The sequence below is a fragment of the Dermochelys coriacea genome, chromosome 6 (genome assembly GCF_009764565.3).
Source record: "Dermochelys coriacea isolate rDerCor1 chromosome 6, rDerCor1.pri.v4, whole genome shotgun sequence".
Taxonomy (NCBI): Eukaryota; Metazoa; Chordata; order Testudines; family Dermochelyidae; genus Dermochelys; species Dermochelys coriacea.
The window spans coordinates 46,404,265-46,428,668 of NC_050073.1; the positions used below are offsets into that span (position 1 = coordinate 46,404,265).

The 24,404-nt window shown below is 39.9% G+C and overlaps 1 protein-coding gene across 1 annotated transcript in view; it reads right to left on the reverse strand.

The window, feature by feature from the left end:
- Positions 1-23,404, reverse strand: part of ABTB2 (ankyrin repeat and BTB domain containing 2) — a 205,972-nt gene extending 182,568 nt beyond the window's left edge. The window contains exon 1 of the mRNA XM_038406248.2: positions 22,531-23,404. Coding sequence (XP_038262176.1) covers positions 22,531-23,404 — 874 coding nt within the window. The remainder of the gene's footprint in view (positions 1-22,530) is intronic.
- Between the last annotated feature and the right edge of the window lie 1,000 nt (positions 23,405-24,404).

A 24,404-nucleotide genomic window follows, 5' to 3' on the forward strand; every position in this document is an offset into this window, starting at 1 on the left:
GTTCAAAAAACTGGCAAATGTACAGAACTGGTCACCTCCAAGAAGGGCCTAGATTGGAAATATACAAGTGACCATACACTCCCACCCTTGTGATGACAGAATCAGATTCAATTCACAGCAGATTGTTCAGTTCTTCATAATATGATCATCCTCTTCTTAATGAAATAATTAATGCTGACACTGAAACTATCATAAAAAGAAAAGGAGTACTTGTGGCACCTTAGAGACTAACAAATTTATTTGAGCATAAGCTTTCATCAGATGCATCCGATGAAGTGAGCTGTAGCTCACGAAAGCTTATGCTCAAATAAATTTGTTAGTCTCTAAGGTGCCACAAGTACTCCTTTTCTTTTTGCGAATACAGACTAACAAGGCTGCTACTCTGAAACCTGAAACTATCATCATTAGGCTTCTGGTCAACACTCTTGATATGAATAGCATCAGTTCACACCTCTCAGAATTATTGTGCTAGGCGACCGCTGACTCAGCAGATGTTGCTGCATAAGCTTACACACAGTTCAAATTTTAAAGGTTATTTTTACAATGATAAAGCCTGGATATTATTAATTATTATTATTATTTTAAATGAAAGCCAAGATTTTGCAGGACAAAAAGGCATCCGCCTGGAAAAAATACCAGCTCAGTGCGCAAATGTGATCCGGCTCATTTGACCCCATCTCAAGGTCAATACAGCTCAGGCTGTATGACTGCATAATTGATATGACTCAGTTGTTTCAATCCAGTTCCTAACAGTCAAGTTCCCGTCACAAAAGTTGCCATCACAATTGGCAATATTTGGCACCTTAACGTACAATCCTTGCCATAATCACGTGAGTAGTTCCACTGACTTCAATGAGATTATTTGCCTGCATAAGGCAAGTAAGCATTGGTCCTTACCAATCAAAGAGGCCAAGGATGTAATGGGCATGGAGAATAAATAACCCTCAAATTCTTACGGGAAGTCCCTATCAATCAGAGTTGAAGCACACTGATTGGACCCATGTGAGCAAAGTTGTTGTGGGTTCTGGGATTTTTTGTTACTAACCATGCTGCATCTATACTGTGGAAGCTGACCACCCATCCATCACAGCCATCAATTCAGAGCCCTTCATCTGTACTAAATCCACTTTTTTTTTTTATATAAATTATTTCACTTTTCCTGTGTAGAGAAGAAACAAAATAGAGGCGATTTTTATTTTTTTTTAAATATCCAGTGAACTGTCAACGACTGCCTCATGAGATATCTTTAAAGGAAGCATCCAGCTCAACAGTTGTACTTTTTAGACATGCTGGAAACTTTGCAAATGACGTAATTTGTTATCTGATTATGACTGTGCTTCATGTCTCGCCAGTGGTTAAGAGATACTGTTCTCGGAAGTAAATCACCCATACATTTGAGGTTCCAGGCTCTGATTCCCAAGAACATATATTCACAACTCTGGCCATAGGCAGCCGCTGGCTGCCTTTCTTGGGATTTTAGAAATACTAACTCGTAGCTACAGTCATTGATCCTATTCGGCTTTCAGTTTGAAAACAAAGTAAACTATGAATGTAACAACAAAAGTGAATCATCACTATCAATGACAATTCCTAATAACATTTAGCTATACTTTTCACTTGCACTGAATGCCAACACAGTGGGACACAGAGATATTTTATTATGAGCAATTGTACTGGATACAGACCCTGGTGTAATTCTGCTCTCAGTTACACTACTTTAAATCCAGAGGATCCCCAACAAAGAGGACTGTGGAATTACTTCATATTCACAACAGAGTAAATGTCAGTGCAGTGTGTCCCCTGAAACTAACTCTCATACTAGTCATTTAAATGTACCAAATGAGTAATGATTTGTAGGGGAATTTAGAGGAAGATCCGAGGGAAATGGCATTTTAGTCTTTCTTCCATAATTGAGTTTATACTTAAGATAGCAATATTCCCTCTTCAGGGCCCATTCAGACTCTAAAAGGCAGTTTTACCAATATGCCATCAGAATATTGATAGTAAATCTGGACTGAGTGATTTCTTTTAGGAGAAAAAAAAACAAAAAAAAAAAACAACAACAACATGGTATTCAGCAAAAAAAGTCTACTGAGCTAATTATTCATTGAGATCTAAAAGCACACAGACAGCTATAAAAGAAAAACATTTATGAGCGTCCCGTCCTCTTCTATTATTCGTTGTCCTTTGAGACTTGCTTCAAATCACTTCATATAATCAGAAATAATTTCATATACAGGAAGTAATGCATTTGGTTTACTAAGGTCATCACACAAAATCTGTCTTTTTTTTTTTTTTGCCAGTTGAGAAATGAAGCTGCAATTGTAAAAAAAAAAAAAAAAAATGGTTCAGATGAAAATCTCTTTTTTCCTGCCCTGGTGGTCCAAAACGAAAGCAAAATATTCCAGACAGTGCAACAAACCATACATAATCCCCCAGAACTTAGTAATTAAAACTGCCAAATGGAATTTTGGGATCCTTGAATGTGCTCTAAAAGTTGTCATCCCAGATATTACCCCGGGTCCCCAAATTCCTAAAATCATCCCTGTGGTATGGGAGAACTTAATAAAAGTCTCCCTAAAGCTGGTGCCGAGGTCAAAGAAGGTGTTAATAGAGTGAAGCCTGCACTATACAGCCTGCAGGAAACCCTGTCTCATCAGGAGGTTTGGTTTATAGTTTGGATTCATACCAAACTTGCTCAAGATTGAGGCTGTGGCAAGGACCCTAATGTGACAGCTCAAGCCCACAGTCATGAGAGATCACAAGTTCAGTAACTCAACATCCCTTCAGGAACAGAATGACTGTGATTAGAAAACCCTGACTTAAAACAGAATCATCTTAAATAATTAGCAAGCATATTGAGGGATTTATGAACAGCAAGTTAAAACATTAATGGAACCAGACTGAGGTCTCAGACTGGAAACTTTACCGAAGTATGGAAGTCTTTGGACATTTCCAAAGCTACATCTGCAAAGCACATGCAGTGTCCCTTTCCCCTCCCCCCAGGGATTCCATTTGTGCATAGTAACTTCTCAAGACAGATTTTTAAAAAAAGTGTCTCTTTATGAATGGGAAATTTTGGTTACCGGGCTGACAAGTTTCAAGGAACTTGCATTGATGACTGCTGTGCTTTCCGGAAACTCAGTGTTTTTTTCTGGAGGCTGAGGGTCTATGAATAGGGAGTAGTGTACATATAGAGGCGCTTTCTTCTGTAATAAAGTAAGCCAACATCATGGGCTTCATGCTGCCCAGTGCAGGTGCTGAGTGCCGAGCATGCAAGATGGGGAGTGATAAGCAGAACTAGGAGTGCAGGGGCACCCAATCCCATATTGGGAGTATTGCTGTGCGTCTGCAAAACTTAAAGGAGAGAGTCACGAAAGGAGGCTGAGGTCTGCATTTAAGCCATTGTCTCTTGATACTCACCAGTGTGCGGGATAATACAGGGCAGAGAATGGGTGTAAGAAAACAGACTATACAGAGATCTTGAAACTTATTCCATCTGAGGGCTTGTCTACACTGGCAATTAACAGCGCTGCAACTTTCTCGCTCAGGGGTGTGAAAAAACACCCCCCTGAGTGCCACAAGTTTCAGCTCTGTAAAGCGCCAGTGTAAACAGTGCTCCAGCGCTGGGAGCTACGCCACTCGTTGAGGTGGGGTGTTTTTTTTTTGTTTGTTTGTTTTGTTTTTTGTGTTTTGTTTTTTAAAGTTCTGGGAGAGCTCTCTCCCAGCGCTGTGCTGCGACCACACAAGGGCACGTTAAAGCTCTGCCGCGGTAGCATTTTAGCATTGCCAGTGTAGACTAGCCCTTAGACAATGGAAGTCTATTCCCAGTTCTCATCCTTAACTGCGCCCAAGCATAACCTAGGCTCACATTATGCTAAAGCACAGGAACGTTGTGCTCTCTACTCAGACCCTGTAGGAACTTGAGGAGTCGAGGCCTGTATCTACATTACTCCTGTTTTAGGTGATTGTAACTCTACAGATTCAATGGAGTCACACCAGCACAGAACTGGAACACCACATTGGTGAATCAGGGCCCAGATATATAAACGGATCACTTGAAATTACACAAATATTGCTTAATGTGCAAAAAATTCAAGCTTTAAAAACTGGCGTATAAAGTATAAAGGGACTTAAAAAAAAAAAGCAGCAGCTAGATTTACTTTGCATTGCTTGTTCAGTAGAACAGATAGCCCGTTCTCTTGCTCTCTTTTAACTGCAAACCTTATACTAGTTGTGTATATTTTGGATCCTTTCCCATCCTACCATGATTTCCTGTCTGAGTCTGCAGCCCATAGCAACAGCAGAAAATTGGAATACAGGCTTTGCAGATGGTGTTAGGCCAACTGATTCATGCCAGTTTAGTATCTTCTTCCATAACAAACACATTATCTATGTCTTGGCTGTGTGGCAAGGAAGGCTTATTACCTTCCTGCTAATAAATTCAATCTATCTTAATTTATAAACCGCACTTTCCTTAGGGCAGCTCTGACCTTTGTAGTGACCTTTTGTAGTTTAAAAGAATACAATGTGTGCACATACAAGATAGGGGATATTCTGAGTCGCTGCAAGGCAATCAGAAAACTTAACAGTTTTATCACTTGTAGTCCCAGCGGTATGTCACCTGAGGGAATTAGTTAAAAATTTTATATATAATTGATGTGCAGCACATTCGTCATAGGTTATTCTGCAGAATGATGTAAGCCACAATTCCATGTGTCAGCAACAAAAATAGAGACCCAAGCTTATACGCAGGCAAAAGGTGCCAGAAACTACTCCAAAGTTTCTTTCCACTGAGAAATCTAGTGTTAAAACGAATCTTCCCAGAGTAGTTGTCATGAAAGACTTGACATCTGGCATTGCAAGAACAAAAAAAACCTTAGGTGTTTATCACCGACTAACATTAAGGACCATGTGCTCATGACAGCTACAGAGTCACTGATACATCCACAAACCAACCCCCTCCCCCCAACAACTTTGACAGATGCCTAAACACTAATTGTGTGCATATTTATTACAAATGCACGCACACAGAGTTTATTCCATAAAGGACCTGGATATTTTAACCTATTACCCATGGCTCTCTCACATTATGAGCTATAGACTTGTACAGAACTTTTCGATACTGAATACTGGGCCTAATTCATTTCAGAAGAATGCATGGGTTTCAGTCCCATTGATTTCAATGGGAGTCCTCTGCAGTCATCATAAGACAGAATCTGGCCCACCATTTTCAGATGACCATAAACATTTATTAGCTTTTCCAGCACAACCGCAGAGTATAAACACACTTGGTCAATGCATTCCTCGCTGACACAGGCAGAAATGGAGGTTTTGCCTTCAGAGCAATAGTTAAACAGACAACATTCTAGAGTCTCAGCTTTCACACATCATTAATTGCATTATCCTCCCTTTCTCCTGCCTTCAAAATCCAAGGTAACTAAGGCTATGTCTACACTACAAATCACAAATTATAATTTACATCACTCGGGGGATGTGAATAATTCACACTGAGTGATGTAAGTTAGACTGACCTAAGTATCCACGTGGACAGCACTTCTTGTGGAGGTGGGAGTTATTAAGCTGATGAGAGAGCTCTCTCCCACTGGCAGAGCATCTTCACCAGAAGCACTACAGCTACGCAGCTGCATTGGTAGAGCGGCACTGCTGTAGCTACTGTAGTATAGACATAGCCTAAGATAGGGAGCATTATTTAAAAAAAAAAAAAAACACACACAGGTTCACAAACCAAACCTCTGAGCAAGTGCAGGGTCTGAACAGTTCTGGATAATGCTTTTCATCACCAAAAACAACACTATTTTTCCAGTCAAAGAGATGCGTAAACACTTTACAGTTAAGAAAAGTTGAAGGAAACACATAGGCTCTGGTATGTTAAGATAACCAGTACTGCATTCTGCTGGATTGAATCAGACCTGCTCAAGTGTGTATCATAGTCTCTATACTGCTAATCACTATGGCAGATTATCCTTCAGCTAGCTAAAGTGAAAAGGTCTTTTGGTTCTGGAACAGGATAATAAAGGGATATTTGTCAAGTTAAAAATCCTATCGAGAGTACGATGAGAGTATGAGGAGGAATTATTGATCAATCAATCAAGGCTTCCTTCCTGTGCTGCTCTTCTTCCTCACAAAGTAAAGCAGAAAGAGTGGCAATTGAGTTGGTTACAGCATGGGTTATGATCAGAAGAATGACTATGTAAAAACAACCCTTCTTATGCATTACACAGTTAGATTTGCCATGTCTTTGAGTCATGTATTTATTTACATTAGTTTTCACTGCCGATAACCTTGCAGAGCCAGCATGGCTACAGCAAAGCCAAATGGACCATATTCCACTCTGTTGTGTAATTTAAACAGTGAAGAATCACCACCACTGTGGATGAGCTGCAGTGAGACTCAGAGAGACAGACATCAGGCTAATTTGCAGAATCAGCTTTGAGCTTGTGGGGCTGACAGTCCAAGAAGTCCAACTCCTCTGAATTACACCTGTGCCAAATTGGAGTATCCCCACTTACTTCACTGATGTAACTAAGAATTTGACCAACCATATATCAACATCTAAACAATTAAGAAAAAATAAATATGGAACCATACCATTTTTTCTGATTACAGCTGTATCAAGACACAGAAACCAGTACCAAGAGGACAAGAAAGAACTATTTCTTACTCTGGGGCCTGATCCAAAAAACTTCTATTGGCTTCAGTAGGCTTTGAATCAGGCCTGTGGTGAGCAGAGACTTCCATTCAGACACTGAGCTTGCTTTTATAAGGATCAAAGAAAATAATTTAATTGGCTATTTATGGTTTTACCGACTCCACCTTGAGTTATTTGTAGTTCAAAACAGAACTCTGGGCCACAATACTTATCAGTAACAACATTTGTGACCACTTTGCTTCAGTATTAAGAGAACTTCTGGATGTCTCTTGAAAATACAGCATTTTATAGACAGCCCTTGAAAAGATTTCCAGTATTTTGAAGGGGAGGGATTAACAGAAACAACTAAGTTGTTTAGTTTTAAATTGGCTACTAATTAAGATCAGTTTTCTTTCTTTCTTGCTCTAAATCAGCCAGACATCTAAATGAGAATATCCATGGAAATCAGTATGTATTTGGTGTAGCAACTTGAAACAATGATAATTCAAGTTAAGTTCACAGTAAAACTATGTCAGTCCCAGTCTATGGAGATGTTAAAATCTCCAGACTAAACACTGTCAGTGCAAGTAGAGGACAAAATGAATAGAAGAAAAAATAATAATAAAATCATCACTATCCAAGCACTATCCAACAATCAAGCCTGCAATTATTAGACTGCAGGATCATACTACAATGTGACATAACACAGTTCCACACAGTTTTGATTATATTATAATGGGCCAAATCTGCATGGTGCTTCAAATGCCATATATTTCATGTTATAGCAGTCTTATATGATCACCCAGCACGTTTGTTTTAAGAACACTTTCACAGCAGATTTGTCAAAAACAAAGAAGGTACCAATGCGAGATTTCTAAAAATAGCTATAGCACTCAACCCAAGATTTAAGAATCTGAAGTGCTGACCAAAATCTGAGAGTGATGAGGTGTGGAGCATGCTTTTAGAAGTCTTAAAAGAGCAATACTCAGATGCAGAAACTACAGAATGTGAATCACCGAAAAAAGAAAATCAACCTTCTGCTGGTGGCATCTGACTCAAATGATGAAAATGAACATGCGTCAGTCCGTTCAGCTTTGGAGCATCAGTATGGACACGTCCTCTGGAATGGTGGTTGAAGCATGAAGGGACAGATGAATCTTTAATGCATCTGGCATGTAAATATCTTGTGACGCCGGCTACAACAGTGCCATGTGAATGCCAGTTCTCACTTTCATGTGACATTGTAAACAAGAAGCGGGCAGCATTATCTCCTGCAAATTGTTACCAAAACTTATTTGTCTGAGCAATTGGTTGAAGGAGGACTGAGTGGACTTGTAGGCTCTAAAATTTTCCATTGCATACATTGTTATTTTGTGAATACTATATTTGTGATAAAGAGATTGCACTACAGTACTTGTATTAGGTGAACTGAAAAATACTATCTTTTGTTTTTTTACAGTGCAAATATTTGTAATAAAAAATATAAAGTGAGCAACGTACACTTTGTATTCTGTGTTATAATGGAAATCAATAGAATTGAAAATGTAGAAAACATCCAAAAATATTTAAATAGTATTCTATTATTTTTTAACAGACTGATTAATCGTGATTAAATGTTTTTTAATCACATGACAGCCCTAATATAAACGTTTCCTTACATATGAAATAGCAAAAATTACCTGGTAGAACATGCCATGTTTGATAGGATGGGCCTAAGAGGGCACAGGAGAAGATAAAGGTTCTGTGGATGAAGATGGACATGCTGCTGGTACTAATGTTTGCAGGAAGGCAAACAGCCTTCTCTTTTCGTGGAAGTCTGGAATATATAGGATTTTCCCCACCATCTATCTATCCACACACACCCCCACACGCACGTCAGCATCACTGTTACATCATGCAGGTTTTTAATTGTTGAGTGACATTTAGAAAAACATTTCTTCAACTCATATTATAAGCTAACCTTTTCTAGATTTCAATTATTTTTGTTTGTACTTATAAACAGCTGGAAGACGTAATGGTAAATGTAGAGTGTGGAGATTTCCAAAAGGGACGACACAGCATTTGAAATAACCACTGTGGTAATACATTGCAGAGGAGACTGAATGGCACAGGTTACTGATAACGTCGAGGATAAGTGATCACATTCAGATGGAGGTAAATTTTTCAGAATTGACTGGGGTACTTAGTAGCCTAAGTCCCATGGACTTTCAATGAGACTTTAGCTCCACAAATGCCTAATTCACTTTAGAAAAGAGGTGCTGAAGCATCTAAATCACTTTTGAAAATTTTACCCCAGGACAATAATGACCAAAAGGCACAACCACTGTGTGACATTAATGTTCTTAGTCCAGTTCTGTGGGAGTGGAGAGAGGAAAGAAGTGGGGAGAATAGCAGAAAAACCATCATCACAATTGGTGATGGCATTAATTAGCATCCTTCTTAGCCCTCTCAGAAGAAGTGTCAAGCTACTGATTTATATCCTCTCAGCCACAGGTTAGGGATGGAAAGACTGTACTGCCATTGTCTGCACCTGTTCTGTGGATAGAAAATTTCAGTCTGCAGGACTGTCACTCAAGACCTTTTTTAAGTGCTGTGTACATGCTCTGTGTCCCCAAACCTCTCAAAGATCCCCTAACTGCACAATGCATGACTTTCATTAATATTCGGAATTACAATCACATGTTGAGGGAGAAGAAATCTCTGCACTGAGATGGTTGGATTGAAATACAGAGGGCATAAAGTACACATGGGCAAACCTGCACTGGAAAAACCTAAGCCAACTGTCATGGCAATATGGAAAACCTTTTGACGAGCGTTTAACACTTTGGAAAGGTTGTATCGTTACCAATTGGAGTGAACTAGGTTATAAGGCCAAATCCTGAGCAGTGTTCTGGTTGACTTCAGTAGGTGTTCTGGTTACTCAGCATCTTGCAGGATTTGGCTCAGAGCAGCACAGAGACTTATTCTATAGGTTAAAAAGAAAAAAAGAAAAACAAAAAAGGGTCTAAACTACTTGTAGCCACACTTTTTTCAAGTCTCTGGATTAATCTGGCAACTGTTCCCTTTTTACTTCAAGCTGTCTCAGCATAAGGTTTCCCGGCAGCCTGGACTGCACAGAGTAGTGGATAGTCACTATTTTAAAGGAAATTACTTGAAATCCTAATTTAAAAATATCAAGATTCCCAAATCTGAGAAAAGCTTGTAAAAAACCAAACAGATGCCTTGCTTCTCTGCTCTAACCACTAACCATGAAGCGCTGCCCCTTCAGCTGAAAGAGAGGGGAACATCTTATTCCTCAGCTACAAAAAAAAAAAAAAAAAAAAAAAATCTAAAGATTAAGTGGAAACCTACCATCATCATCCTGGAATACATCAAAAGCCAGAGAAAGCTGTAAAGGGCCAGGAAAATACTTTGAGAGATAATCATCTGCATCTGCTCATTTTACTTTTTGTTGTTGTTTGTTCCAATACACAAGTCACATACTAAACACACAATAAATGTCTTGCTTTATTCTGGCTGCAAGAACTTCACATCAGCACAGAAACTGCAAAGAGATCAAAGAATGCAAAGGGTAAGGAAGTTACACAATTAAAATGCCCAGTGCAGACTGTAATATTGTAAACCTAGAGAAAGGGGGTCACAAATGGCTAACGTTTTCCATCCGTTTCTCCCCTAAAATATTACAAGGAACCTTTATACATTTCCTGTGAGCTTATTTAACCCATGTCCTCAAATAAAAATAAAGGATCAGATCCTGAACTGATGTACATCCACAGGTCTCTGGGGAAGTCAATTTACATAGGCTGAAGGTATGGCCTAAAGAATTTGGCTAGGTCTATACTTGGGGCTGTATCCCACAATCACTCCACATTTTGCCTTCCTCATCTAACCTATTCTGGCATCACGATAGGATAGCTAAAGCAACTACAGTATTTAACAGAACATTCAGTGATGTCAGGTGAGGGGTCTCTTTTTATTCCCGCTTATTCTGAAATGGATTCATCTGTTGGCCAAAGAGAGCTCAATGCATCTCCCCTCATGTAAGTGTTTGTATAGTTCTAGGGGATTAAAACATGAATCGAAAAAGGACAAATCTTTATTACCTTGGATTATTCATAAGTGACACATCAAAATCCTTTCCCTAGCATTCCCCAATGCCAATAAACCCAGCTCTCAAGTCTTCCATTTTATATATTAGCTAAATAATTAACTTAACAGATCCTCTAACTAAAGTGCTTTCTGCCATTTGTGCTACCATGCTGGTTATCTGCTTCATGACGTTACCAAACAAACTAGGAACCATGTACCACCTATATAATATAGCTTCAGTAATTAGCTTGGGGAGAAAGCATCATGTCGGTCATGAATGACCCCTTAGGCTGACCCATGATGATAAAGGAAAATACTTAGTCCTCTATAGGACCTTTAATCCCATGGGCTCAAAACATTTTACAAATATGAATAAATTAAGTCTTACATCTTTCCCCAGAAGTTGGTACTATTAGAGCATCACTGTATAGATGGGTAAACTGAGGCAAAGAGACAACGGACCTGCTGAAGGTGAAAAAAATAAGTCTACGGCAGAGTAAACAATAGACCCAGAACTCTTGACTCTCAATCATTTTAGAAGGACAACAGAGATGGACAAGTTCTGCCCATGCATTCAATTTTGGCTGTGGATTTTCTGATGTGTGCCTCTGTTCACCCCCAGACACTTGCATTTAGTTACCAGGGAAAGCTTGAATATATTCATAACAATCAGCATAATCTGATCTAACTAGACTCTAAACTGATAGTCGGCACTGACCGATTTTACAATTTGTTGGGTGTCTCTGTTAAGGGAGATCTTCCTGTAAAGAATATAATAAAAAGTGGAATTTAAGCCCAATTACATAACAGAAAAAGAACCACACAAAAAATTGCAAGCAGGAATGTAACTGAACTAAATCATGCAATTAAATAATTAATTAGTTACGATGCCTTGTGCAGTAAGATCACAATTTTAAAGAGCTGAAAGGAGATCATATTTCAAATACAAGAAAACACTCAAGCATATTGGCTTTTTTAAGTGGGTATTTTATAGTTCAAAATTCCATCTACCTTGATTTAAAAAGGGATGATCCTTAGTTTCCACTACTACGAAAGTTAGTAATTACAGTATATCCTACCCTCATTAGAAGTAACTTTTTTATGCTTATTCTAAATTTAGTACTCAGGAAAGTAAAGTCTGCTGCCAGGTGTAGGGCAGGGCCCTATAAGCTGTGCAAACACATCCCAGTCCTGCCCTGCAACACCATTTCTATTCCAGTCTCGGGCCTCTTTTGATCAGAGGTTGCTAATTGTATCTAACCATGTGGAAGTTTTATGACATGGACAAGTGTTCACTAGCGACTAGAATAAGATCACTAACTCCATTTTTACTTATGACCTACGCTAAGATCTGAATTCAGACCTCTAGAGGTGAAAGACACAGACGTTAATTTGGTCCACCAATGAGCACCATTAAGCCTCACCCTCTTATAACACCTTCTATTTTCTTCTTTTCCCTTTTATAAAGCCTTAGCTGCCAGCAATAAAAAAAAAAAAAAAAAAAAAAAAACCACTTTCCTTTGGACATAACCACAACTTAATATTTTTCACATTGCTTCTCTCCATCACATGTTTTAAGAAGGGTGTAGCACATCTCATAATGTTTCTAGCTCTTGTGCTATAAATATCAGAAGTCTGGTAAGAAATTTACAGTCCTGACTTTTAAAGTAAGGAAACATGAAGTCACTGCTGAACTGGTTTTAACCACTGCCTCAGGCCTCTTAGATTTAGAGCCAGATGTCAAGTGTTAAGACACCGAGATGTTTAAAACAAACATTTGGATTCATCCTATTAAACAAAAGAGCAGCAAAAATGCTCCTCTTTTTTCTCTCCATAGAATCCAGCATAGTTTAATGTTAACAACTTATGGGATACGTCTTCACTGCAGTGTTAGCTCAGTCTATAGTCCAGGTGTTGCTCCTAACATCCCCTTCCATATGCACAGAAAAACCTCTAACCAAGGTTAGACATTTTCATGTGTAATGGACAAGAGAGAAACAAAAAGGCAGAAAAGTCAGCCAGCCTATAGTTTGCAGACTGAATTCCTTAATGACATTCTCATTAAGAGTTCTTGTGCCATATGCAGTTTACTTTTGCCTTTGGAATGGTCTGCAATAATAGTGAGTATGTAAATAGCTTCCAAGTGGGGTTAAAGTATTGTTCCCATGTCACTGCCACAGACAACAGCAGAGACAGAGAGCACCCTGCCAATGAATTCATGGAGCAGCTCAGTTTAACGCACTGGTAAGAACCATGGGATATCCCACCAGAAGTCCATGCCAGCACACATGCTAGTGCAGTTCCACTGTGGACACATTTATACAGGTCTGGCATGGGTAGTGCTTTGCAGTGAAAACACTCCACCCATGCTAAGCTAGCCCAGGCTAAATTAGGCTAACCCAGCCCTTCCTAGGCAAGCTGAGGCTAACTCTGCCATGAAGACATATTCAAGTTTATTTCTTATAACAGAAGGAATATTGAGGTCAGTTTCTTATAATGGCCAGGGCATAGGGCTGCAAATCCAGACTCCCAAGTTTTATTCCCTAATCAGCACTGATGTGTTGTGTGATCTTCCACAAGTCCTCTGTGCCTCACCTTACCCATCTCTGAAAAAGATCTGTACATTACTTATCTGCCACAAAGGGATGATGTGAGACTCAGGGCTGGTCTACACTAGGAATTTAAATCGGCATAGCTATGTCTCTCCGAGGTGTGACTAATCCACACTCCTTAGAGACACAGTTATGCTGACGTAACCCCTGGTATAGACAGCGCTATGTCAACAGAAAAATTCTTCCAGAGCCCTAGCTACCACTTCTCGTGGGTGCAGGTAGTGTCTAAACTGAAGTGCTACAGCGACATAGCTGAAGCTCTGCCACTGTAGCAGTTTAAATCTAGAAATACCCGTAAGGTTTGCAAGAAGCAGCAATATCTTCAGATAAAAAGACACTGCACACGCAAAGGACTATTCCTAGAAAGCTGCTCAGGAGAACATTAGGAGCTGCCGGGTGCTGAACAATTTTGAAAAAATCTTATTGCATTTGATACTTCAAGTCATTCTCTGTACTTTTTCCCTTTTAAGTTCTATATGCCAAGTCAGACAAACCCTGACTTCTTCCTCAAGCTAAACTCCTACTGATTTCTAAGTAGCAATTAAGCAAGGAGTGCAGGATTTAGCCCAATATGTATTATTCTTTGTCTCATTTTTCCATTCTTTGTCCTACACTACTGAGATGAGCTCACGTTAAAGGAGCAATGATAACTAGCTTTAGGTCCAACATTTAGATATGGGTCAAATGTCCAAAATTCTATTTTTAAAAGGGATGCAAATGCTTTTGAAAATGTTACCTTTTGTTACTAAGAGAAAGGAAAGGGATCTTACAAAAGCTAGCATGAATGTAAATATTTTCAGTATCATTGTTATATCTCAGAGAACTCAGATTATTTTTATGTATTGAAACTTTCTCCCTGCAGCACTGTACTAGTACATGAGAACCAGAAAATGAAACTGACTATAAAACAAGAGTGATGCTGATTAAACTATTTTCATTGCCCAAATCCAGCAAAATGCATAAAGTAATTTAAACTTTTTACAATGTTCACTCTTAATTATTTAAGGTGATATTAATACACAGAAAAAGATTTGTTCTTTATACATATGAATTCCACATTGAAAGCATGTGTTTCATAAAGAAAAGGCAACCTATTCAAATTTCACACAGCCTCGCAAAATATGCTTGAGTAGAAATTAATTCTGAAACATTAGAAAACTGATGTGGATTAGAGCTGCTCTGTATTGACAGTCATTCTTTATCCTGCCACAGCTTTAGGTGCATAGGGCATTCACCAGTTTCCACCATTTATTTAAGTCTTGTGCTGGTGTGTTCAGGCTTCCGAGTGTCATATTGATGGATCTGGCTTTTTTCTCTATTGTTCTACATAACGTTCCGCTAGGTCATCCTCTTTTTCTCTTTCTAGGTGGTGTCCATATTACTACTTGCCCTGGAAGTCATGCTGCTCCCATCCTTAAAGAGAGTGTCCTAAATACGCAAAAAGAAAAGGAGTATTTGTGGCACCTTAGAGACTAATAAATTTATTTGAGCAAAGCTTTCATGAGCTACAGCTCACTTCATCGGTTGCATCTGATGAAGTGAGCTGTAGCTCACGAAAGCTTATGCTCAAATAAATTTGTTAGTCTCTAAGGTGCCACAAGTACTCCTTTTCTTTTTGCAGATGAAGACTAACACGGCTGCTACTCTGAAACCTGTCCTAAATATGTCCATCATCTTCTTCTTACCATATCTGATGCTTTATATCAGTTTGCTCTACTTAGAATTTCTGATGTTGCAAGAAACTCCTTCCAATGGATTCTGAAGAACTTCCACAGACATTTATTTTGGAATGATTTGATCTTCTTATCCATTTCTCTTGTGCACTTCCATGACTCTGCTCCACAAAGGAGGATAGACATTATGCCAGTGTGAAAAATTCATATTTTTGTATCAATGCCAAATCTTTTCAAGTTTATGAAAGTTGTTTGCTACTAATAGTGGTAGATCTTGATCATGTATTTCTATTAGTTTGCTAGGGCTTGGTCTATTTAAAACAGCCTGAAAATGTTCTGCCCCTCTTTTAGTACTGAAGAAAAACAAAGGAATCATAACATTCAAAAACCGGTAGGAAAACACTTCAACCTCTCTGGCCACTCAGTAAAAGATTTAAGAGTGGCAATTTTGCAACAGAAAAGCTTCAAAAACAGACTCCAACGAGAAACTGCTGAGCTTGAATTAATATATATAAACTAGATACCATTAACTTGGGTTTGAATAGACACTGGGAGTGGCTGGGTCATTACACATATTGATTCTATTTCCTTAAGTTAAGTAACCTCACACCTTCTTGTCAATGGTCTAAATGGGACATCTTGATTATCACTAGTTTTTTTCTCCTGCTGATAATAGCTCACCTTAATTAATTACAGGTTTCAGAGTAGCAGCCATGTTAGTCTGTAGTCGCAAAAAGAAAAGGAGTACTTGTGGCACCTTAGAGACTAACAAATTTATTAGAGCATAAGCTTTCGTGAGCTACAGCTCACTTCATCGGATGCAGTGAGCTGTAGCTCACAAAAGCTTATGCTCTAATAAATTCGTTAGTCTCTAAGGTGCCACAAGTACTCCTTTTCTTTTTGCTTAATTAATTAGCCTCTTACAGTTTGTATGGCAACTTCTACCTCTCTCTCTCTCTCATATATATATATCTCCTTACTATATATTTCATCCTATGCATCCAATGAAGTGGGCTGTAGCCCACGAAAGCTTATGCTCTAATAAATTTGTTAGTCTCTAAGGTGCCACCAAGTACTCCTGTTCTTTTAACAAAGGAAGAGTATTTCTATTTGTATCTTTAACAAGGTCTCCATTATTGCTAAAGTTTCCAGTTAGCTGTTTGATTGTCTTATACAAGGTTCTACAGTCACCTCTTTGGCTAGCCTCTTTTCTATCAATATATTCTCTTATTTCTTCTAGCACTCCTTTTTACCTCTGTCTAGAGCTCTATATTCTTCGTGCCTCTTGCTCGTCTCTCCATATCTTATTCATTCATTTACAGTATAAATACAGGTTTTAGAGTAGCAGCCGTGTTAGTCTGTAGTCGCAAAAAGAAAAGGAGCACTTGTGGCACCTTAGAGACTAACAAATTTATTTGAGCATAAGCTTTCATGAGCTACAGCTCACCTCATCGGATGCGTTTGTTAGCCTCTAAGGTGCCACAAGTACTTTTCTTTTTTAGTATAAATACAATATCCATGCACTGGGTAGAGTGCTAATCTTCCCTGTAATTACAACTACAAAGAAAGTTGATAATTGAAACAAAATTGAAATTAATAAAATAAAAACACATTTTGTGTTGTGTTGACATCCAAGAGATCAGATTGGTACTTCAGAGTGTCACCATATGATGCCTTGTGCGCTGGAATGATAGGTGATAGGACTAGGGATACAAAAACCCTGTCATGCACCTCCGTATTTCACACTTACAACACAATTAGCTGGATGTAATCCAATGAAATCCCCATCCCACTCTGAACAGCATATAGCTAGTTCAAATATACACACTCACTGGGACTTTATTGGTAAATTTAACAAGCAATAAAAACTTTATCCTAAGTTTGACTGTACCTAGGGTTTTCCCTGCAGGGCCTCCTCTGTTTCAGTTTCCAGTTCCCTTTGTTTCAGATGGATGCTCCAAAGACTCTTACATCCAAGTTGGTGATAACAAAATCTATCTAGCTGCACGTGTCCCTAGTAATTAATCTGCTAGTTTACAAAGTTCCAGCACCAAATCTTAGGGTGACCAAACAGAGAAGCCCTGTTACAAAGGAGTTTATTGTTCAGATTAATCTCTAGTATAACTCCAATGAGTTCAAGGATGAATTTGGCCTAGAATTGTCGTACTATCAGTTTCATGGAAAGAAATGAAAAATCAATCACAAAGGGCCACATTTTCAGCTAGGCCTCTACCCAAACTCCACCTGCACGTATAAATGGCCTTTGCAGGTGCAAACATGTGGATGCACACTTTAACAATATTGACATCTATGTGCATAGAAGTAAGAGTTAGCATTTGCAGCCCTAGAACATTGTCCCACTGGGTTCTCTGGATACAAATTCTAACATAGGAGTATACAGGTATTAGAATTGTTCACAGGTATGCCAGTGTTGCACATCCACAACCGAAGGCTAGAGTTGGAAAAATGTACCCTTCTGGGTGAAATTCACCCATAAGCACATGGTTGTGAAAAGTCATAGTGCACTGGAACTACCAAAGTACTGCTGTTTGGTATGTAGGCAGCTGGAATCTGCACATGGTGCAGGTGGTGGCCTGCCTAAGAAACAACCAAGGAGTTGGGGCAGGCCAGAATAGAGATGAGGTGCAGTCAATGAGTACACACATATAACCACCTGACCAAATCCACAGCACAGATTTTGTTTAAGCATAGCAGCCCCTAGTGCAGCAAAGTGGAGGAACAGAGGAAAAAGTTCCATTTTAAAATTGATTCACGGCCCATGAAAGGTGACAACTAGAAAAGTACAGTGGCAGTAACTAAAGCTTTTTCAACTCCACTTATCTTATTGATCATGTTTGCAGCTATTATCTCTCAAATACATACTTCCTGATAAAGTTTTTTTTGTTCAGATAACCAGTAAGTAGTTTGAATACACAGCATACATTACAAGGGGTTTTCTTTATTCAATGCTTAGGCACTATAAATGGATCTAGGCGGGGGTTAGCACCAGAACTATATATTGAAGTACAAAAGTGATCTTAAATATTTCATATTAAACTCAAAAAACAACTTTAACAAACATGAATAGCGCTACACCTCTACAAGAGCCAGAAAATTAAAATCAGGGCTTAATTTAGGTGCATGGAGAAATATAAAGCAAAATGGGGTAAGTTACTAACCGAATATCAGGCTTTTAGTTTTCTTTGTGCCTCAGCTCTTAATATCATATAGTATCATATTAGACTAAATTCATCTCTAGTATAACTCCACTAAAGTTATATCTGCAATCAGTTTGCCTAAGTTTTCCTAAAATATCCTGTAAGAAAAGTGCAGGGCGGTTTTTTTTGTTTGTTTTTTAAAAGAAACCATTATAACTTGTTCTGGAACCTTAATCCCTTTACTTTGAAGTACCAATATGTTAGCAACAAAGTTCCTATGCTGAGCATCACTTCAGCTGCCCCACCTGCCAGGTGTGTTTGGGAGCACTCAAGCTGTTAATGACCGTTTTGCTTTTGAATTCTGCAGCAACTTCTGCATTACCATCTATGGAATGTTAGGCTGCATAAGCTGTGTCCTATCTCGATGTCTCAGGAATGCTCAGGAGTATTCTGGTGGTTAAAAACGGTAAGTGCTGTGCTTGACAGACAGAATGATAATGCCAAAAGCATTTCTGGAGTTCTTACAGCTCAGCATAATGAATAATAAATGAGTCAATTCATCTACAACATAGGAGAACAAACACAGCAGCATGAAAACTGCCATACTGGATCAAATCCCTGGTCCTTCTCCTCAAGTAAACTATCACCAAGAGCGGCCAGTACCAGTTGCTTCAGAGGAAGGTACAAGAAACCCTTCAGATCGTAGCTATGGGGTCATCTGTCCCCAAGGAAAGTTTCCCCCTACAGTTAGAGATCGGTTTTCACCCTGAAACAGAGAAACTCCAGAAATGCTAGAATAGGTCCTTAATATGTATAGCTATGCTGAAGACAACTTAAAAGGAGACCCTGTCTATGCATGCATCATTAACAAACCCATCATGCTTTTTGTAAGGATCAAGAGTTTGCTCCTGTGTCCCAGGCTAATGTTTCTGGAAAATAGCTGAAAATCTCACCAAGTTAAAAGCCTGATTTATAATTTTAGCACATGATCCTGAAGTTCTTGCACATTTGTTTCAATAAGAAGTTTGAGTACGCAAGGACGGCAGGACCAGACCATAGCAAATCTATGTATCAGCAATTCTAAATTGGAAAAAAAAAAAAAAAAAAAGAGAGTCTATATACTGAAGATTGATGGCTTTAACCAATCTTCTATTGATGGCATTTCTTAAGATTTTTATAATTTCATCTTCTACATCTGTGCTTTAGCTTCCCTTTAACCAGTTGATATACTTAATTTAGTTTTGTCTTTGGAAATGCCCAGTTGCAATAATAAACTGCAGATATCGCTACTGATGAGCCATACAGGTGTTTGGTATTGATAGAGCAATAGGCAAACAACTCATTTAGCACTTATTAGCTCCCTCCACATGTTTCCTTATTGGGAATCAGTGCCTGGAAGGAGTGATTCCTTTTGTATACCAGCTCTTGTTTGTTGAATTTTCCAGACTGCTGAGCATAATGGACCAAGTTTTTCTCTCCGTATTTATGTAAACGTCAAATAGCAATTCCACTGAACTCAGTGGAGTTGCTCCACATTTCCACTAATAAAACCAAGAGCAGAATTTGGCTCAGTGGCTAAGCTTCTTATACAGAAATGAAATGCAGTGACAACTCACAGCCTGTTGTTGCAGGATCTATTGTACTATGTTGGTTACCTATTCATTTTGCCCATTTAATATTTTTAGCCAAATCTACAATGCAGTATGTCATCTTTGAATTGCAAGAATAGACATTAGAAGAGAGTCACTGATGTTTCAGGTTAGATTAATTCAATTTAATGTGACCATTTAACACACCTAAAGACACCTTATACTCTGCAGGTACAAAAAAAGTAAATGCATGTTTTGAAAAATGTTCAGCAAGACAGAAACCACAAAAAGAGGCTAAAGAAACTAGCCTCTTCCATGACCAGTCAATGCTTAGCATTCAATTGCATGAGCTGAACACTTGGTGTTTTGCATATTTAGAACTGTTTCCTTGCATAGCTGTTTATGTTTCTATCAAACACCAGTCTCCATTCATTCATTCATTCTTATTCCAAAAGGAGATTTCTGTTCAGGCAAAGAAACTTTATAAATCAGCAACACTATGTATGGATTAACATGCTCAGTTATCTCAAAGACAGAAATTGTGTGGCAAAAACTGAACAGAGAACATGGTTACCTAGAGGACAAACTTTTCAAAGTAGTACCACATGAAATATTTTACTCCAGATGACAAGGAGAAGAAGGTCCTCCTGTCCTTTCATAAAGATCCTCAACTACAAATGCTCTTTTCAGAGTAGCAGCCGTGTTAGTCTGTATTCGCAAAAAGAAAAGGAGTACTTGTGGCACCTTAGAGACTAACAAATTTATTAGAGCATAAGCTTTCGTGAGCTACAGCTCACTTCATCGGATGCATTTGGTGGAAAAAACAGAGGAGTGATTTATACACACACACACACACACACACACAGAACATGAAACAATGGGTTTATCATACACACTGTAAGGAGAGTTATCACTTAAGATAAGCCATCACCAGCAGCAGGGAGGGAAAGGAGGAAAACCTTTCATGGTGACAAGCAAGGTAGGCTAATTCCAGCAGTTAACAAGTTAACTTCCGATGAAGTGAGCTGTAGCTCCCAAAAGCTTATGCTCTAATAAATTTGTTAGTCTCTAAGGTGCCACAAGTACTCCTTTTCTTTTTACAAATGCTCTTGTGGCCTGCACAGGATTATCTAGTATTGTTTTGGTGGCAGCCAAAAAAAGTACTAGGCATTTTCCCTGCACAGAGAATACAGTCCTGACGCTAACGAGCTGAGGTTTAAAAAGAAGGTGAATTCATTTGTATATTTCACTTGACATAATTTGCAGTTATGGATTCCACCAGTGCCAAAGAAACATTCCAAAAAGCCACACTGTTTAGAGACAATTCTGCACATATAGCATATTTGCTGTATTTCTCTCTCACATATTGGACAACTCCTGCCTATATCTAATAGACACACATGTTGGGAAGAAGCATGGAGTGATGGTGGTTCATACGCATGGTGGCTGTGCTGAACAGGCTGGATCAAGCCTGGCTAAAATGAGGGAGAAAATAAATTGTGGTCAGCAGTGTATTGCCCACAGAAATTAAGCCTTCTTCCTAGTGCTCTGAGACACTGCCTTATTGCTAATGTAAGAGGTAATGCTATGGAGGTGAGGATGTCTCAATTCTTTTCCTTAGTACACCTGTGCAGCACAGAACAGGATTTGGTCCTTTGTTTAAATGCATGATATTTCATTGCTAACATTCCCATGAGAACAGGATCTTTATTTCTTAAGGGTAGGTCTGCTCCTTTTTCTTGTCCCTCAATCTGAAGTTATTGATATCACAATTGTTTATAACTTCAGGTGAGGACTAAGCAATCTGAACAGATGAACACAAACTAAACAGCCTTTCTTCATGGACTAAATGCTTCTCAAACTTTTACAGAGGACATCAGTTGTTCTTCAACATTCAGTGATACGGTTCAAAAACAAAATATTGCAAGTTTCCCCAAAGACCTGTCAAAATTTATTTTAAACCTTGTATCTTTCAGTATTACAGTAAAATACTGGCATTTTCCTATCTGCTTATTTACTTAACTGTCTAAAAACTCTCTCCTAATCAGATTACAGGGATAAGTACCTTAATACTATGTTATTATAATCCTCAATTTGGTGAGCTGAGTGAAAATTGGTATAATTTACATACCATGCACTATAACCTTTATACAAACAGATTTTAAATAATTGCTGTTGTTGCTCAGAAGTTGGACTGTTATTTTTGAAAAACTAACCTCAGTTGTTTTCCTTCTATAGGCTCTATCTGGGAAAAAACATGCTTAAGATCACAAAGTTTGCCCCACAAAGCTCTCAATATCATCCTTTATATGATACTGGCAAGCTCTTCAGAGAAAAAGTATGAGGGTAGTTTTTTAAAATCAGAATAAAGTTCAGAAAGTTTGTTAATGCAACTTTCCCTTATCAACACTTGAAGCGCGCACACACACACACACACTCTCTCTCTCTCTCTCTGTAATGCTAATAAGCTCAGAGTACAACTGGTGGGAAGTTAATGGCAGTCTCAGATGCCTTTATTTTTGTTAATAACAAACGGCCTGTTTTTCCACTGCTTTTGCACCGTGTGTAGTAATTTACACCTGTGCACGGTGATTGCAATATCCTCACATTTTGATTTGGTAGTGTTTTGCATCTACTTTTTACATGTGCAAATTACTACACCAGGTGCAAAGCAGCCAAAAATCAGGCCCATGTCTATCACAGTACTATCTGGATAACAACAATCTTTATGTTAAAAGTTGCATAACTTGGACTTACCATTAGCATTTTTCCCACAGATGAGATGTTCGTAAGGCTGTAGTACTCCCCAAAGCTCAGCATCATTGTTGATGACCATCTCAAGGATTTCAGAGGAGATCTCCCCCCCTCCTCCTCCTCCTCCATCTGGGCTGTGACTGGCTAGAACCCTGCCTTTGATTTCTTCCACCAGATTTTCCATACAAGACGTCAAAGAGATAGCTGCATACTCATGAATCCTTACCGAGATCCTAGTGTCCACCATCCACCTGAAAAACCTCCCCACTGAGAAGGTGAGGCCACATCGGGAGGACTTGCCTTTCCTCAATCCATCTCCTGCACTCATACTATACAGGGAAAGAGCCTTGACAGAAGCCAGGACACAGCTTTCTGACAATGACCAGCTCTGGATGAGCTTGATGGCACTTTGGACCTCAAATCTAGTACATTTGGAATGCATCACACTCAGACGTTGGGCCTCTCTGGAGACCCTGATCAGGGCTCTCCTAAGTAGTTGAGAGAGTCTCCTGACAGCTTCCTGAGAAAAGTTTCTGGTATTTCCTTCCCCCTTTCCTTTTCTGAGTATTTTCCCAATGTCTTCATCGGTCCAAGGGAATTCCTCTAGATCTGGCAGTTTAGGACACTTGGAAAAGATGTCTGCAACTTCGGGGTCTTCTGGCAGAACAGTGTTCACTGTATCCCAGCTGTTATTCCTACTATTCATGGAGCCCGAATAGTACCACCAGTTGCCTCTGTGCTGAGATGACGTGAAGGCTTGGGAGTTGGACTTAGAAGAAGAGAGACTAAGGGATCTGCAGGAATCCCCTGCCCCATAACCAGAGTCCAAGGTTAAATCCTCCAGGGTCTTCAGAGTAGAGCTGTATATCCCAGCCATAGGAAAGACTTGTGATCCAGCCCCTTAGAGGCACAGAAAGGTGAAGATGAAACTAGATCCCTGCTGCTGTTAGTGGACCAGAGAGGCTGGCACCACAAAGACAACCGCTGGGCAGCTTATAACATTGCGGAGGAGAATCAAGTTCACACTTCAGCTTCAGAGGCTCCTTCAGGCTCTGCTGGGTGCCAGCTGTCTCCATTCCACAGGCAGGCTGAGATCATTCATTTTCGGTCTGGAGCAAGGACGGAAAGCACGGGGAGGGAGTGGGGAGTTTCCCGTATCAAACAGTCCCCAACGTGCCAAAGGAGTCTCCTCCTAGGGCAGGTCACTTCAGAGCCTCAAGACAAGGCCAACCCCACCTCTCCGGTCAACCGGGTGGTTCTGAAGGCAGCGGCGTGCTGAGCAGGCAGGGAGAGGACAGACCCAGAAGACAAGCCTAGAGAATCCTTCCCAAACAGCTACCCAGAGCAAAGCTCCAGCCCAGCAAGGGAGGGCGGTAGCAGGAAAGCCCCAGAGCAGCCCGGGGAGCGGCAGCCTCTGCTCCAGCCGGGGCTCTGGCCACTTGCGGAAGCTTTGAGCGAACTCCTCTATGGGGCAGACGGCATGCAAATGACCTGCGGGGGAAAACACCAATCAGCGTCTCCGGAGGGGGCTGAGGCAGCCAGTGAAAGCCGAGCTGGGCGGCTCGTATGTAAATCGGAGGCAGGAAGAGGCAGCGGGAGGGGGGCGCGGCAGGGGAACGCCGGGTTTGCAAACTCAACGCGTTTGTATCAATTTGCAAAACGCCGCGCGGAGCAGCCGCCTTTGGGCGACCCCCGCCGCCCTTTGCACGCCGGCGAGGCGAAGGGGGGGACTGGTTCCCCGTCCCGGGGCTCTCCGCGTGCTCCGCCCCGTGCAGCGGGGTGCTCCGCGCGCACGGACGGGTGTGCGGGACCCGCTTGAACGAGTCGGGAGGCTGGGGATGAAGCGGGTGCGGGGAGTGGCTGTAGGCCAACGCGCT